The 16834-nt window shown below is 41.3% G+C and overlaps 1 protein-coding gene across 19 annotated transcripts in view; it reads right to left on the minus strand.

Annotated features, from left to right (window-relative positions):
- CTNND2 (catenin delta 2) overlaps window positions 1–16834 on the minus strand; it is a 1535845-nt gene that overhangs the window by 112487 nt on the left and 1406524 nt on the right. For all 19 annotated transcript variants that reach the window (XM_075586233.1, XM_075586237.1, XM_075586242.1 and 16 more), the window contains one exon: window positions 4713–4923. In XM_075586233.1, coding sequence (XP_075442348.1) covers window positions 4713–4923 — 211 coding nt within the window. The remainder of the gene's footprint in view (window positions 1–4712; window positions 4924–16834) is intronic.

A 16834-nucleotide genomic window follows, 5' to 3' on the forward strand; every position in this document is an offset into this window, starting at 1 on the left:
TTTTATTAGTTGTAGGATTGAAGCAGGGATCTCCGCAGCTGAACTACGTTAATTTCAGCTCCAAGGACCCCTTGCATCCCAAGATACTTACCTCTGTAGGGAGTGCTGATATCTCCTTCATGTTTAAATGTCCCTTGTCACGCGGGCCAACAGGAATCCACAGGGGACGATATCACAGCTTCCTATTGGCCCACAAGACACGGGACATTTAAGCCATTATGTTAGCTTCAACAAGCCCAATCGGAGCTGCTTTCTGCAGATACCTACACCTCCTACGTAGAGAATATATCAGGGAGCAGGGGGTCCCCGGAGCTAAAACTAATGTGGAACTTCACTAGAGTTAGATATTAGATTTCAAAATTAGGGATACTGCCTTTCTCATTCAAAGTTACCCAATTTGTAAGAACTCCCAGGACCTCAAGGACCTATGTTTGGAATTATATGTGGAAATAGTAATAACTGTGACCAGTGCCATTGACTCCAATGTATTTGGTATTGAAAACAACATGCCACATATTTTACGCCTAATACCTTTTTTCTATAAAATGTTTCAGAAATAAAATACTGATGCAAAATGTCCTTAACATTGCAGTGTGCCACAGAAGACAGTGATGTGAATGACAATGTTGAACAAGTCACAATTCTGTGATTTTGAGTTTTTCTTCTGGATGATTCCATTTCACTAAAGGAAATACCATGTAACATAACCTAGCTTAAAACATTCTTTGCAATGCCAAATATACAAAGAAATGTAATTATAAGTATATGATCATCTAGAGCAGGGGTGCACAAACTGGGAGGCACGACCCCCAAGGGAAGTGTGGGATTTTCTAGGGGGGGCGTGGCGGTTGCAGGTGTCCCGCGCTCTTCCCCAAGGCATTTAAATTAAATGCCAGGGGAGGGCTTCTGCAACTTCTCTTACCTGCTCTTAGCCAGCTCTTCGGCACCGCGGCGTCAAATGGCAATGTATCACATGACGTTGTGACATCGTATGATGCCGCGAGAGCAGGTAAGGAGGGGGGTGGTGCAGGCGGGTCGGGGGGAGGAGCGCAGACAGGGGGGCACGAACTGAAAAGTTTGTGCACCCCTGATCTAGAGTAAAGGACTTTGCAACTACCTTGACAATTAATCCTTATAGAGCCAAACAATTTAATGACATTAGTGTTAATAATGTATATTTACTTATCTAAGGGCCTTCTGAACATGTATCTCAGTGTAGTTACAAACACACTGGTCAGCTCTCCTTATTTATAATGAGAGGCAACTCATATATATATATATATATATATATATATATATATATATATATACACACACAGTACGTATCTAAAAATTATTAAGATTTAAAATTGCATTCGGCAAAGAACAAATCCTACAGGGGCCTACTCACACAGATAAAATCAGTGCATTGTCGAACAACTTTGCATTGATTTATCGTGCACTAAAACATGTCGGTAAAAATGGTATTCTCTAAGAAAAAATCCAAGTTTTTAAAAGTTTGATTAACAAAATGCAGCATCGGATGACTTGTTTTTTTTCTAAGTGTTATCACGCTATAATCCTAGCGATCGGCAACTGATTGAAACTACAGCCTGGAAGAGCTGCATGGAGATGCTGTATCTCCATGCACGGCTCTTACAGGCGATCGTGCAGTACCTATATTAATTTTAAAACTAATGTGTGGGAGCAGGGGGTCTCCTGAGCTGAACCGCATTGATTTCAGCCTCGGGGACCCCTACCTCCCGAGATACAGACCCTGGTATGGGGTGCCGATATCCCCGCAATGTTAAAATCCTCTGCGTCACGTGACAGCGGAATTTAAATCCTGCAAGGGGACACCTTTGGGGACCCCCGGACACCCGTGGGGACCCCAGGAAACCCACCAGGAGACCTGCGGGCCTCTGGTATAAATCCTGTGAAAAAATAAAAGGTTTTTATGCATCTTGCAATATCTTTAGCTTCAACCTTTAACTGGAGACAAAGGGGGTTATGCACAAAGCAGTGATACGTGTTTTTAAGTGAGATAAATGCTTTATGGTGCAATTTATGGCGCAATTTTTTTAGCAATGACTGTGTTTTGTTGATGAAAAGCCTTTTAAGCGCGATACTGCAGTGTTATCACTGCTTTGTGAATCGCGCTGCACGCAATATTGAGAAATAAAGGCATTTATCTCACTTAAAAACAATTATCACTGCTTTGTGCATAACCCCCAAAATATTGCAAGATTTTAAAGTTCGTTATGCTTATCACTGTTTAGTGAATAGCATTTGCTGGCAAAAAAAGTGATTTTGCCTTATTTTTGGCTTATCGGACGACTTTTTTTTGTCTCAGGCTGTTAAAGGTTGTTAAAAAGCCATTATAGCGCGATACTGCACTGTTATCACTGTTTAGTGAATAGCAAAATAGGCAGTATTGCACAATAAGGGCAATTATAGACCATTAAACCAGTTATCACTGCTTTGTGAATAGGCCCCACGGAATGTAAAATACAGAAAAAAGCATTCAAGAATATCTATCTGGAATGAATTTTGAAACCTTAACTTTCGTTTTAGCAAACAGTACTTTTATGTCCTCACTGACCGCAAGGACCGGAGGGTGCGTCTTGCTTTTTGGGATTTAACCACTGGCAATGCTCTAAAACTCTTGACAACTTCCTTTGTAAGTGACTTTGCCTTGCATTGATTTCTGTTCCAGCTTGACAGTGATTATAACAGAAGGTAAAATAATGCTTCTTCAAAGGAAAACAACAGTTGGGATTCTTACCGCTGTTCATGCTTGGTGGCACAGTATAATGGCACACACTACATAATGTGCTATGCAACCGTAGCAACTAGCTTTTTAAGTGCAGACACGCTGGTTTGGCTGATAATTGTTATTTTCTAAAAAGAGAAGCTTTAACTATGGCTCCTATACACACCCATAACAAAGAGACTGTATGACCCTCTAGCTCAGTGATTCCCAACCAGGGTTCCGTGGACTAGTCTCAGGGGTTCTGCCTAAAGACCACGGAAAGCAAGCTGCCCGCACTCATTGTGCGGCTCACAATAGCTTTCCTGGCGCTCCCCCTCCACTTCCTTTCACCCTTCCCTCCCCCCGAGCCCACTCTCAGGACTGCAGGGTAGGAGGCGCTCTAGTAGTGTGACCCGGCTAGAGCGAGTGTGTGCAGTCTTGCCTGCTCTTGTTCTTCTGCCTGCCGCCTCCGCTGCAAACAACAGCCATCTCTGCTGACAACCGCAGGATACCATCCTCTCCTCTTGCCTGAGGTAGGCATATGGGGTCGGGAGAGAGGATGTGAGATGCAGCGGCGGTGGGTGAGGTGAGATTCAGGGGGGGGTGGGTGATTTGAGATGCAGGGGGGTGGGTGATGTGAGATGCAGGGGGTGGGTGATGGGAGATGCAGGGGGTGGGTGATGTGAGATGCAGGGGGGAGAGTGATGTGAGAAGCAGGGGGTGGGTAAATGAGGAGGATGATGATGAGGGGTGCTAGTGGAGATAGATGATGATGATGAGGGGTTCTGGGGGAGATATGATGATGATTTTACCCGTGCGGACCAAATCTGTTTTCCTTGGAGCCGTTCGGCCATTCTCACTTTACAAGTTGTTCAGGCCTGAGCTGGAATTTGAAAAAGCTTACGAATAATTGAGTAAAAAATATATCATTATTAATATGTATTGGTGGGGTAGGGGTCTTTTTAAAATGTATTGGGGCGGTGGGGGTCTTTTTAAAATGTATTGGCGGGGGATTTTTTAATATGTATTGTTGGAGGCATTTTTAATATGTATTGGCGAGGCGGGGGATTTTTATTATTTATTGCGGGGTGGGGTTATATGTATTTAGGGGGCAGGTTTTTTGGTATGTATTTTTTGGGGGGGATTGAGTGAGAGTGGGGTAATTGACGGAAGGTAGGGGTGAGTGAGAGGAGAGAGGCGGGAGGGAGTGAGTGAGGAAAAGAGGGAGTAAGAGTGAGACGCAGGGGAGATAAATACATGGGAGGGGGGAGAGTGAGTGAGACAGAGGGGAAAGAAATACATCGGTAGAGGGTGGGAAATAGAGGGGGCTTGTGAGGTGTGAAATTTTGTGATTTACCCCTGTCGAACCTAATATGTATCAGCCAGATAGGGATTGCCTGAGATTTTTCGAAATACTTCAAGAGTTCCTCCAAACAAAAAAGATTGGGAATCACTGCTCAAGCTTAATGATAATGTTGACTTTTTAGCTTGTAACCAACCCAGGAAGCCTCTTCAATAAAATGGATTATCTTGTTAGCAATGTGAACATAAATCCAAAACAAACTAAACATACATAAACAGTATCTCTTATCTCAAGTTGCTTAGGGTAAACATATGACTATTATATATTATAAAATATTATTTTGATGGAAAAAAGTTTAGTTATTTATCTCTTCAAATTACTCATCCTGTTTTATTGTCATCCCGCTGTATGACACTGTGGAATAAACGATAATAATAATAATAATAATAATAATCTATATTAGGTCATTGTAACCATAAAATGGAAACACAACATGATTTTCTCAAAGCATGTGTATGTTTGTGTCTGTCTATCTACCTATCTTTTATATTACACTTATTAAGTGTATTTTTTTAAACAGTTTACATGATGAACCATGACACATCAAGAAGCAACATGCTATGGATACGCTGCAATACCCCATAAATAAAGTATATTAGCTTTCTTTGTATGACTTACTTGTCTCCTTTACTCTTTGAAATGCCAACCAGCTTTTCGATGCCTCCCGCATCACGTAAGGCTTTGGCGTTCTCCATGTTTTTTGTTATAACTTCATGCAGGGTACAGCAGATGGCAGTAACAGTGTCATCAGACATGGCCTTGCTTGCTGAGCTGTTGCTGTTGTTTCCCCCTGGAAGACGATGGACCAGGTCTCGCATGGCATATTTGCCTATATTTGAGAAATGAGAATATATGAGAATATATATGCATTGAAATAAATGAAGGGAAAGGAAACATCAATAAGCTTTAGTATTACATTTTCTGCACCTCAACTCCCACTTGTCCAGAATGTTTCTTTACTTTAAGGCGTTAGAGCTCGGATCAATACATTTTTCACTGAGGCATACCTGATTGTGCAATTAGTGAACGTAAACAGCAAACTGAAATGTTGCTACTCATGGTTATCGGTAAGCAGGGGAAAAACACTAGGAGCACAGCAATAAAAAAACGAGAACTGGAGGCCAAGATGAAAAAAATAACAAACATTTAATGGGACATTGACTATTTAAAAGAGAAACCATTACATTTTTGTTATTTTTTTCATCTTGGCACTCCAGTTCTCGTTTTTTCATTGCTGTGCTCCTAGTGTTTTTTCCCCTGCTTACCTGTTCCTGATATCCCTGGATGCACGCAGCTTACACCGAAGACTTCAAACTTACCTGGTTTCTGGATTGTGAGTACGCCGTCTAGTGACTGTTTGCTGCTGATTTATCACTAAAGGTTACCTGGTCTATGCGAGGGTCTGTCGGTTCCCTTAGGGGGGACCAAGGGTCCATCGCTTCCAGCTGATTCCCGGTCAATGTGATCTATGGATTTATTACAGCTACAGCGCTTATACACTTATGGTTTGTCTCCGATGTGCTGGGGGTTAATATAGCCTGCGCGTGATACACGCTGTCTTCCAGGCTAGTAGCGTCGGGCTTGGAGGTTTCTTCCTCTGCTTTGCTACAAATGGTTATCGTTAAACAAAGAAATTAAATTACAATCCAGGTTCTATTTTTCATATTACTAATAGTACAGTTGTAATTAAACAGTATAACTGGTGATGTGCTAAATATTCGCTGAATTATGTATGCATTATATCTTTATCTATATAGCACCCACATGTACTCAGCACTTTACAAAGACAATACAGTACAGAGAATTATAATAAAAGAAGCGCAACAAAGTCGGACAATAGGGAAAGAAATCCCGGCCCTGGAGAGTTTACGTGGTATGTTGGGAGATTTACAGAGTCAGCAGGTGAGGGAATAAGTGCAGTAGATGACATCACAAACACAAAGGAATGTGCCTGTAACAGGAACGTAACACTGTTTGAGAGAAACTGCCTCTAAATCCAGCAGTGTGCTGGTTAATTGCACACAGGCAATCAATCCGACTCCACCTGGCTGATTAGGACTCTTAGAAAAAGCCTGACGTGTGTAACAGGAGAGTGATTCTTTAGCTCACATTTGGGCTGACATAAGGAGGAGGACTGCAGAGATTTCCTTAGCTCACAACTGGGCTGACAGAGGAAAATATGATGTCGATGCACACAAAAGGACTGTATGCTGACAGCAAGACAAGGGGACAAGACCTCATACCTGCACACAGAGAGTGCCATAGCACACAAGGATGCTGACCCAGGAGAAAAGAGAGGCATTTCCCTACAGCTACAACAACAAAAACAGATAAGAGACTTTCTTGTTTGTCGGTTGTGTATATATATGTGTGTGTGTGTGTGTGTGTGTGTGTGTGTGTGTGTGTGTGTGTGTGTGTGTGTGTGTGTGTGTGTGTGTATATATATATATATATATATATATATATATATATATATACGTGTGTGTGTGTGTGTGTGTGTTTAGGGTGGTAACCAGCTTAGCTACCCACCCAGTTAGAAAGAGCTGGAGTAAAGGCTTAGTTATTCTCCAAAGTGGAGTAGGCCTTTATTTTGTTTCTTTTTGTATGTTTTGCCTTGTTAAGGAACAGCGCAATAAAGCAAGGATTTAATTTCACCATAATCGGTCTCCTTTAAATACTTATGCACACATCTCTTACAGTGCCCCTTTATGGAGAACATTTTGCACAAATTGCAAAGTTAATGTGCCATTTGCATGACCTCAACAACATGTATAGCAATATCATGCCAGTACTATTGCTATAACATTCAGCACTCCCATAATTCATTGGCTGCTGTGCCAGACACACTTTTATACTTATACTTTTATACTTAAACTCCTGAATCTGGGGGCTGACACCAATAAGATACAGTAAGTATGATCTTTCTCCGGGGACCAATGAATTCAGGTAAGAACATTAAAGAAAGGGTTGTAGTAAGACTTTTGAACCCCTAATTGGCAAAATTTGCTTCCCCTTCTCTAAGCCAATTCGTATTCACTGATTGGCTCAATTTCCTCTCTGAATGGGAGGTGTGAGCTGTTAGTTCTTGGGGATTTCAACCTCAATTGGCATGACCCTAAAAACCACAAAATCCAGACACAACTCAAGTCACTAAACCTAACCCAACAAATTTCCGAACCCAAACGGACAAACCTAAAATCTCACAACCATTCCTTGCTAGACAAGATTCTATCAGAATCAAACATAATCCAATCCTCTGATATCCTACCTGACATTTTCAGTGACCATGCAATAGTGTACCGTGTAAAAAAAATCAGACCAACCAAATCAAGCCCTAAAGTTCTACTCACTAGAACATTTATAAAATTTAATCTGCAACAGTTTCTGGCTGATCTTACCAACTGCCCTTGGTACAGAATAAACTTACAGGGGGCCCACCTTCCATGGGTTACAACTGACCTTATTGAGCATTACCATTTTAGGGATGCCTTGTGGAAAATATCCAATGTAATTGGCACTACCAAGGGTCTTAATAACTATAGATACCTACAGAATACATTACATGCACAAGGCAAACAAGATATGCAAAAGCCCAATATTATTCTGACAATCTTCACCAAAATACATCAAACCCAGCAATTTTCTTGAAAGTCATCAACAATAAATTCCAGCCTTCTGGCCATCAACAACCATCTAATATCAAAAAGGATAATATTACTGTGACACATCCCACTGACATTGCAAGCGCATTCAATGAATACCTTGTGGGATGTGCTACTTCCTAATTAGCAAAATACAACCTGCACTACAAACATGAAGCTCAATCTGGGAGGACACCTACTGCTGCGGCCGAGTTTATTCGAGCATTTGCCCGTTCTCGGCCGCAGCAGTAACCTGGCGCGCGCCGGAGGGTGCCGGGCGCACGCCGAAGCAGCGGAGGAGCGCCCTCCGATCGGGGCTTTCTTTCTCCCGCTGCCGGGTCCGCCGGGTCCCCCGGAACCCCCTGCCGCCATCCCCCACATTGCGGGACACCAGGGCTCCCTCGGGGAGCCCTGGACGCGCGTGCAGGGGGCACAGGCACCCGATGACGCGTGACCGCGCATCGGTGACGCGCGGCACGCCGAGGGGATGCCACTAGCAAGCCGGGAAATCTCCCGGCTTGCGGAACTGGCCGCAGTGCAATAAATCGTGTCGCCAGTGTATAGCCCACCCTCTTCCAACACTGCCCACAAGTTTCAATTTGTCCCAGTATCTGAAGTGGAGATTACACAAGCACTCTTCAATTAAAACTAAGCAGCCAATCTGGACCTGACCTACTGCAATCAAACTTCCTACCACTCTGTGTCCCAGCCATTTCTATACGTCGTGCTTCCCTAATCAACACTATTTTGTCAACAGGCCATATCCCAAAGACCTGGAAAACTGCCAGAGTTGTCCCAATATTCAAATTTGGGGACAAAAACACTATCAAACTACAGGCCAATCTCTCTTCTCCCAATACTATCCAAAATCATGGAAAGATGTGTCCACTCCCAATTAAGTGATTACTATACCAACTTTAATTTTGCAATGAGATCCAGTGTGGAATGGAACTGGTACAACTTACTGGTGCGATATTCCTAGATTTTGCTAAGGCTTCTGATACTGTTGATCACGTTATCTTGTTAAACAAACTCCAGTATAGGAGAATAGGGGAACACACTTTAAACTGGTATCACTTCTACCTATCAGGTAGATGCCAACATGTGTCTATTTCAGACTATAACTCTAACCCCTTGGATGTCACCTGCAGTGACCATCCATGAGTATATGTCATATTCAGGCATACTTAGTTTTTGCAGTGCAGGTAATTTTTCCTATCTAACTATTTGCATGTTTGTGAGGTTGAGGATGTTTGTCCCAGTGAGCTGTCTCTCTGATTCTATGTATTTCTCTTGATTGCAGGGCGAATTAGAGCACTATATACCTCCCACTGATTTTAGAGTGTGTGTTATTGGACACCCTTCAGCTGTTCATTGGTTGAGCATTTGCTACGTGTGCATATTTTCTTTATCTCAGCCACTATCCATTGTGTCACATAGTGACTTATTGTTGGTGGAGCAGCCACACTTGTTCTTTGTGGCTTATGTGCAGGGGACCTATGCCATGTTTTTATACTTTATGTACTATTTTTATTGTATATGTGACATGTAATAAATTTTGTAATTGACATTTGGTAAACCTGAGTGCTACAGAGTGGGCTTCTTTTTCTTGTTTTTTCACATTACGACTTGCCCAGTAGCACCGCTGACAAAGTGATTTGGTCCATATATTGTCAGCTTTATAGGTTACCTGTATTGGATAGTCTTATGGGTGCGGTTTCAAACCTTTTTCCTTTGTATATATAGATATAGAGATATATACAGATATATATATATATTACACACACACACAGTGAGCCGCCGAGCAACCCGCCCCCCCCTCCACCAGTCAACCGCCGAACACCCCTGTGTCCCCATACCTCCCCCGAGCAGGACACAGCTCTGCCGGGGGAGAGTGGGGGCTGCTCCGGGACACTCAGACAGACCCTGTGTCTCCATACCTCCGAACCTCCGCTGCGCGTGGGGTGAGGGGGCTGCTCTGGCAGAAGGCACCAGCACACACAGCCATGTCTGCAGCTCCGCCGGGCAGGGGGGTTGGGGGGTGAAGAGAGTCAGGAGAGAGGGGGGAGGGGAGGCAGGACCCTGAGAATAACACAAACACACCATGCAGAGACACACACACACACTGATTGACACACACACACTGACTGACACACACACAAGGACTTCATAGTTATAAATATAGAAGTGCAAATAGCAAAAACATTTTTTCAATTTCAAACTTCATTGCATTTTGGCACTGAAATTGTGTTTTGATTTTTAGTTAAAAACATCACCATTACAAATACAATTTCTGTGACAAAACAGTGACAAAAGACAAATAAGTTTCACTTAAAATACGCGTGATCGGCACACACACACCTTTTTCCTGCTCTGGCCCATTTGGGAAACTATTCGAAAAGCGAAAGCTTAAGGGTGTTGCCATGAATTGTTCCATCTTAGAAAAGTGCACATAATGATAGCAGCTTTATCTTTGCAATACAGTTTGCTTTGGATCACCTAACCTTGACCCACATATGAGTTAAAGTAGAAAATTATTAATTAATTAAAAGAATGCCGAATATGCTAGAAGTTGCATAGAAGTGATAGAAGTTGAAATGCAACCCATAACCAAGTCTTGCATTTATTATCACTAAATCAACATCATAAAATATAATATTTACTCAATTGCATAGGCCTACATTTCCTAAAGGTTGACATTTGCTTTATAAAACAAACTGGGATTGCTGTGATATGGTTTCAGAATTCTGCCTTTTTTTTTTAACTAAGAATTACATATTCATAAGTGGGTTGCAATATTTAATCTTATTTGCATACAGCACGAATGTGGTAACACAGTGTTAAATAACACTAGTGATGCAAATAAGATTTAACTCATAACAATCTACATTAATCTGCACTAGCAATGCAATTGTGTGAGTGTAGTAGGTGGGATGTTGGAGATGTTGCCTGACGCTACCAATGCATTACAAAGGAATGCCTCTAGGCACTAAGTGATTAATATACTGTACAATATAAACATCCTATATATAAAATACAAAAAGCATAATATCTATATGTGCAAATGTTAAGACTTTAGTAACCCAGGTTGCAACTAGTCATGGGTAAATCGTGTCTAGCTGGTCACTTGGATTTTTTTAGCCTTTGTCTTCATTTGCATGCTCATTTGCGATCCTTACGTTAAAATGTAACTCTTGCATATGTAATTAGACCAGTGTTTCCCAACTCCAGTCCTCAGGGAACCGCAACAGGTCAGGTCTTAAGGATATCCCTGCTCCAGCCCAGGTGGGTCACATTCAGTGGCTCAGTCATTTTGACTGAGCCACCTGTGCTGGAGCAGGGATATCCTTAAGACCTGACCTGTTGGCGTTCCCTGAGGACTGGAGTTGGGAAACACTGAATTAGACGATGCATACTCATTTGCATGCTAATTAGCGATTCAGGCATTACATTTAGCCCACGCTAATCTCTGCTATAAATTGAGAGTTATTGTTGCATTAGATAAGATTAAACCCGTAATAAATATCAAAGTTTAGCAAATCTTCTCCATAGGTTTAATTTAAAAAAAAATGTATCTTTATTCTACATCGGAGGCCCATATTCACTAAAGGTTGCTATTATTTAACATATTTTAGTGAATATGGGCCAGAGTATTTATCTAAAGCAAAGGTGAAAGGTTTGGGCCAGGTCCCCGCTGGCTACTGCAGCACCCGCTGTGGCGGATGATGGAGGGACAAGAGCCTCCCACAATGGGGCCGGGCCCACTGCGAGGGGGGGCCGCCGCGCTGTGCTGACAGAAACTCCTGCTCTCAAGAAAATTGAGAGCAGAACTAGCGACAGAGCGCTAGGCCACGCCCTCCGGCGGTTCAGCCAATGAGGGCGAACCTGCCGTGTGATGTCACGGCCGCGCCCCCGTCACGCCCCCGCCCCCCTTGCCTTTCCCCTGCAGCTCACTGCAGACTGGGGGACTCGGCTGCATGCCCCGCCAGCCTCGCAGGCGCGCGTACAGCGCAGGCACTGGGGCTGTAGCCTTAAGGGTAGAAGACCCATAACAATGCAGTTACAAATGTTTTGTCAAAGTGTATCCCCAACTTGTACATGCAAGTATTCTTTTCACATGTATTATCTGTGTTTTATTTCAATTAAAAAAAATTAGAGCAACGTTTTTAGTAAATGAACACTTTACTCAATGTTCATTTTCAAATGATTATTAGCCATGTTAGTAATTATCTGCTAGAATAACTTTGATTTCTTAGCAAAACTTAAATTTACTCTCCAGATGGCAAACAATGCAATGAAATGTAAAATGCAAATCAACAGAAAAACATTAGTATAATAAGATATTCCCTTACCACATCACGTTTATTATTTGCATACCTGCACAAGTCCTTCAGCCAACATGACTGACATCTGGATATTTTCAACCAAAAATGCAATTATGACAAACTAATGTACTTATTTATAATGACACTCCATTATAGTCAATTAACCCAAAATAGTGATTCTGAATAACAGTACTGTATAATGAGTGGCATTCTTCAATTTACTCAGATAGCTCTCTGGTAGCTGTGATATTTTGTAGCCTACTTTAAAAATACCTAACAATAACAAATGCTTTGTTTAGCAAAATGTAAATGCATTGCTCAATTAAATTAGTCACGATTTTATATGACAACCCAGACAAATTCAATTACTAGATAACTTTGGTTATTTGATTATTCTGTTTTTGTTTAAATCACAACTGAGATTTAAGAGATATGAACAATGCTTTTAAAACATTTATTTAACTTAACAGGAAAGTTTCAATTGCATGAAAGATCACATCTTTCAAGTGTACATCTTGCCACAGACGTAACCCTCTCCCCATGTAGGGCCATACAATGTGATGACCAAGAAAGATGTTCACAAAACATTTATTGTATATTTAAAATATATATCTGTTTGTAGCTGTGTGAAGTGTTAGGGCTGTTATATAGTGTGTGCGGCCGAGCGCGCGCGCGTGCCTGTGCGAAGGCGTGTACACGTGCCGCACACGTTTTGTGAGTAAACTGTGCTCGACTGTATGTGTGTGAATGTATATATGTGTGTGTGTGTGTGTGTGTGTGTGTATGTGTATGTATGTGTGTGTTTTCAAATAAATAAATAAATCCTGTAATAATTTTTTAAATAACGTTGTACATACACACACACACACACACACACGCACACATACATACATACGTACACACATATACTTACATTTTCAGCGGTGGTAGCGGCGCAAATTCTTTCTTCTTTTCATCTTTCCCCCTGTCAGCCGGTTCCACTCTCCTTGCCGTGCGCGGCGCCATTATAGAAAGGCTGACTAACTATAAATGCCGCGTGCGTGCACGGTGTAGCGCGCACCCGCACTATAGAACCAGCACACACAACGCCACACAGCGCCGCATGGCTGCATGCGCGTGTGCGCGCCTCCGTCTGCTGGGTGATGTGTGAACATCCCCAGCAGACGGAATGATACGCGAGCGGGCGGGGGGAGCGAGCGGGCCCGTGGGAGTGGGCCGGAAGGAGCGGGGGGTGCGGGCCAGAGGGAGCGGGGGGAGCGGGCCAGAGGGAGTTGAGAATTTGACAGACACCATAGTGCCATTTAATGTGCAATAGAGCCTTCCAAAGTTCAGTGTCAGGACATGGTGAAGCAAGTTGGTTACTTTTGAAAAGTAGCAATTAAAGGTAACTATGCAGAGCTATTTGACTCATAATGTACCATTCACACATTACATGTCCCTGTCCCCCCGTCCCCACTGCCGAGTCGCAATTTCAGCAGCCAATTTGATTGGCTGCTGAAACGGACGTCACGCTGCTGCAGCCTGGAATCACAGTTTTGAAAGACTCCAGCTACAGCAGCAGCGACGACGCCGTGCTTCGCAGTCAATGGTAGTTTCAATGAACACTACCATTGGACGCCAGGGGTTGGTGACGGATGCGCGCGCGCACAAAAGCATGCGCACGTCGCGTAGCACTGGGTGTCCTCGAGCCCTTAGAAATTGATTAATTAACATTGGATGCAGGACTGGATTACATAATCATGTTTCTGGAGGACTGTATAGAACAGGGGAGCACAAACTTTTTCCCGGCGCCCCCCTGCCGGCAGTTCCCCTCTCTCCGCGCCACCCCCCCCTCGATGCAACGTGACGTCACATGACCTTGCGGCGTCATTTGACTAAGAAGCCACCAGAGTCAAGGGAAAGTGAGGTTTACAGAGGCCTTCGCTGCTTCCCCGGCACTTAATTTAAGTGTCTTCGGGACACACAGTAAGTCCTGCGCCCCCCAGTTTGGCACCACTTGTTTAGAACACAGAAAAAAATAGAATCTAAATGCTGTAAAAATGCTGAGAAGATAAAGTATTATAGGCTCATTAGAAATGTGACAAACTACTTATTTGCTGAAAAAATAATAGATGAATGCAAAACCCTCTAAAAAGAAGCTAGTATGAAAAATGACAGTAAATGTGTTTAACTATAGGCACAAAGTAGCTCTATCCTTAGATGAGGTAGATTGTGTTTTAGTGAAAGATTATGGAAATAAGCAGACTGGGAAGGTTATGTCATCCTGATCGTATGTTAATGGCTGCTATAGTAATAGTATTTTAATAGAATACTGTATAGTGTGTGTGCTTAGGAGCAGACATCATCTATTATAATGTGTGTGTTATTAATGTGTGTGTTATTTACATCTTCATGCAATCTATTTCTCTGTATAACCACACCAACTATTCCATGTAAAGGGCAAAACCCCCATTCAAATAAGTTTACCTATAAAGGCTTCAAATATGACATTAAAAGATGAATTGTTACCATGTGCGCTTTAATGACAATTTATCAAAATAACTTTTCTCCTTGACTCTTTGCTCTTGTCAAAAATCTTACAAATGGAAAAGTGTCATTAGCAAGAATTAAATAGAAGTTATGAAAGGCGCATTTGTTTAAAATTAAATTCTTCATTTTCTTTTTACTTTGCTTAGCCTCACTAATATATGTTTAACAAAAATATACTTGTGTTAGATGAAGACATTCATGGATGATATAGAACATCTTTGATACACTGTATAGAACAAACATCCTAAGACTGCTAAACAGGCCATCAATGTACCTCAATACAATAAATGCAAGACTTTGGGCCTTATTCTATGTAAGAAATCCAGTTCAGTGATATAATACTGTAATATGTGTGAATCCGGTATTAAGACAAAATGTCAAAGTATGCAGTATATTATCTGATTTTCAATGATTTCCTTTATTTGGAATATTCTGATAAGATTCAGTTACATTGGGATTATATATTTAGTTATTTTGGAAGTGCAGGTGCTGCAGTCCTGAATTCTCTGTAGTGATGCCCTTTTTAGGTGACAATTGAGTGATTATGGACAACTGGTTAGAGCTGATGCAACCGGAAGAGGCAATGGCAGTAGGTTGAATTAATAAGTTCTGAGATCTATCTAGAAAACATTCGATATTAGGTTATTCTATGCATGGAGGTGTGGGCAGTTCCTTATCATATGACATTAGTTTGAAGCTGAAGGACCTTATCTGGCAATAGAATTAGTGATAGCAAGAGTTGACTGAGGGATAATATCTGTATAAATGTGTAGCACGGTAGCACATGGGAGGCACAGAAGGATTAATTCCACCATGAGAAGAGAGATGGGATACCATCAGAAGATGAATGAGAGAAGTTTTATCATGATATTAAGATCAAATTCAAGAATCCCAGTTATAAACAGAAAACTATGCAACTATCTTTAAGAATATCTTAACTTATTTGTAACATCACGGCCATTTTGTACTATTTTTATATGTGAGTATTTATCTTCAAAATAAACGTTTCTTTTTATGTGAGGTGACCAGAATTGCTGAGTTTGTGGTGCTGGGTTAATCGAAGACAGATAAATAAGGACATATTACATTCTATAAATGTCGAAGCGACCGTTCAGGCGATTTTTGGCTTAAAATCTCAACTGAAGTCTATGGGGATTTTCGTCCACAAACGAATCTATGTAGAATTACCCACTTATACTTTTAATAGCTCTGTTTATAGCATTTCGTCCAGTCTAGAAGCTCCAAAAGCTCCAAAAACAAACGTAAATATGTAATCTACTAAATAACTAAGTAAGAAGTGCAATTTGCATTGGAACTGAGTTTTGGATATTGACAGCTGATAAAATGTTGCAAACAGCGTTAAAAACTATCAAATGTGAATATCTTACTTAAAAAGATTCAAATTAAAAAGACAAGTGCGGGAGAGTGGACATCTACACAAACCTGCATCAAAGATACCAATTGATGGACATCACTCACACTAGGCCGTGTGAGTAGTATTTTCCATATTGGCTTATATTTCCCATATCCCCTATTTGTGGGTGTTCTGGCATATCTGCCCACCTACAAGTGTGCGATTGGCTCAGTAATCTGAGCAGTTCTTCATTTTTAAGTTAGAGTGCGCTCACCTTATTTCTTTTCAATATTATTACATAAGCTCGCAAAAATGTATGGTACGTTTTGTTCTATTTCGCATAAAAAGTTCACAAGTACACATTTTTTATGGCCTTTTTGGTCAACAACTAGCCTTTGATAGTATACTTTGCAACTTAGTGAATAACATAAACCATTCAAAGCATGTTCCAGCCTTCTTCTACAGTAGTGCTTATGCATACACACATCAGCACTACTGCATCTCAAACATTTTACAGTCCAACAATGACAGAGGTGAGGTTCCAAAAAGACCAAAGTAATCAGAGCCTATCCTGACAGAGGGGGAAGCAGCTGTAACATTGCTAATCAACCAGACTAAACAGAAACAGTATATTGAGCTAATTAAAAAAAAGAACTATTCATGCTAGCATGATAAAATGTTCTGGATTTAATATATTCAAAAAATAACAAATCATATTTATCAAATAAAAGGATAAAATAAAGAAAAACAAAATAAATTACAAAATTGTAACCCCAATTTCTTCTATAACCACCCAAATCAAACACTTCTTCACTAGCCTGTTCCCTCCAACACTATCCCTATTATTTGCAAATAAATAAATTAATAATAAAAAATAAATTAAAAAAAGTA

The sequence above is a fragment of the Ascaphus truei genome, chromosome 2, assembly GCF_040206685.1.
Source record: "Ascaphus truei isolate aAscTru1 chromosome 2, aAscTru1.hap1, whole genome shotgun sequence".
NCBI classification, from domain to species: Eukaryota; Metazoa; Chordata; class Amphibia; order Anura; family Ascaphidae; genus Ascaphus; species Ascaphus truei.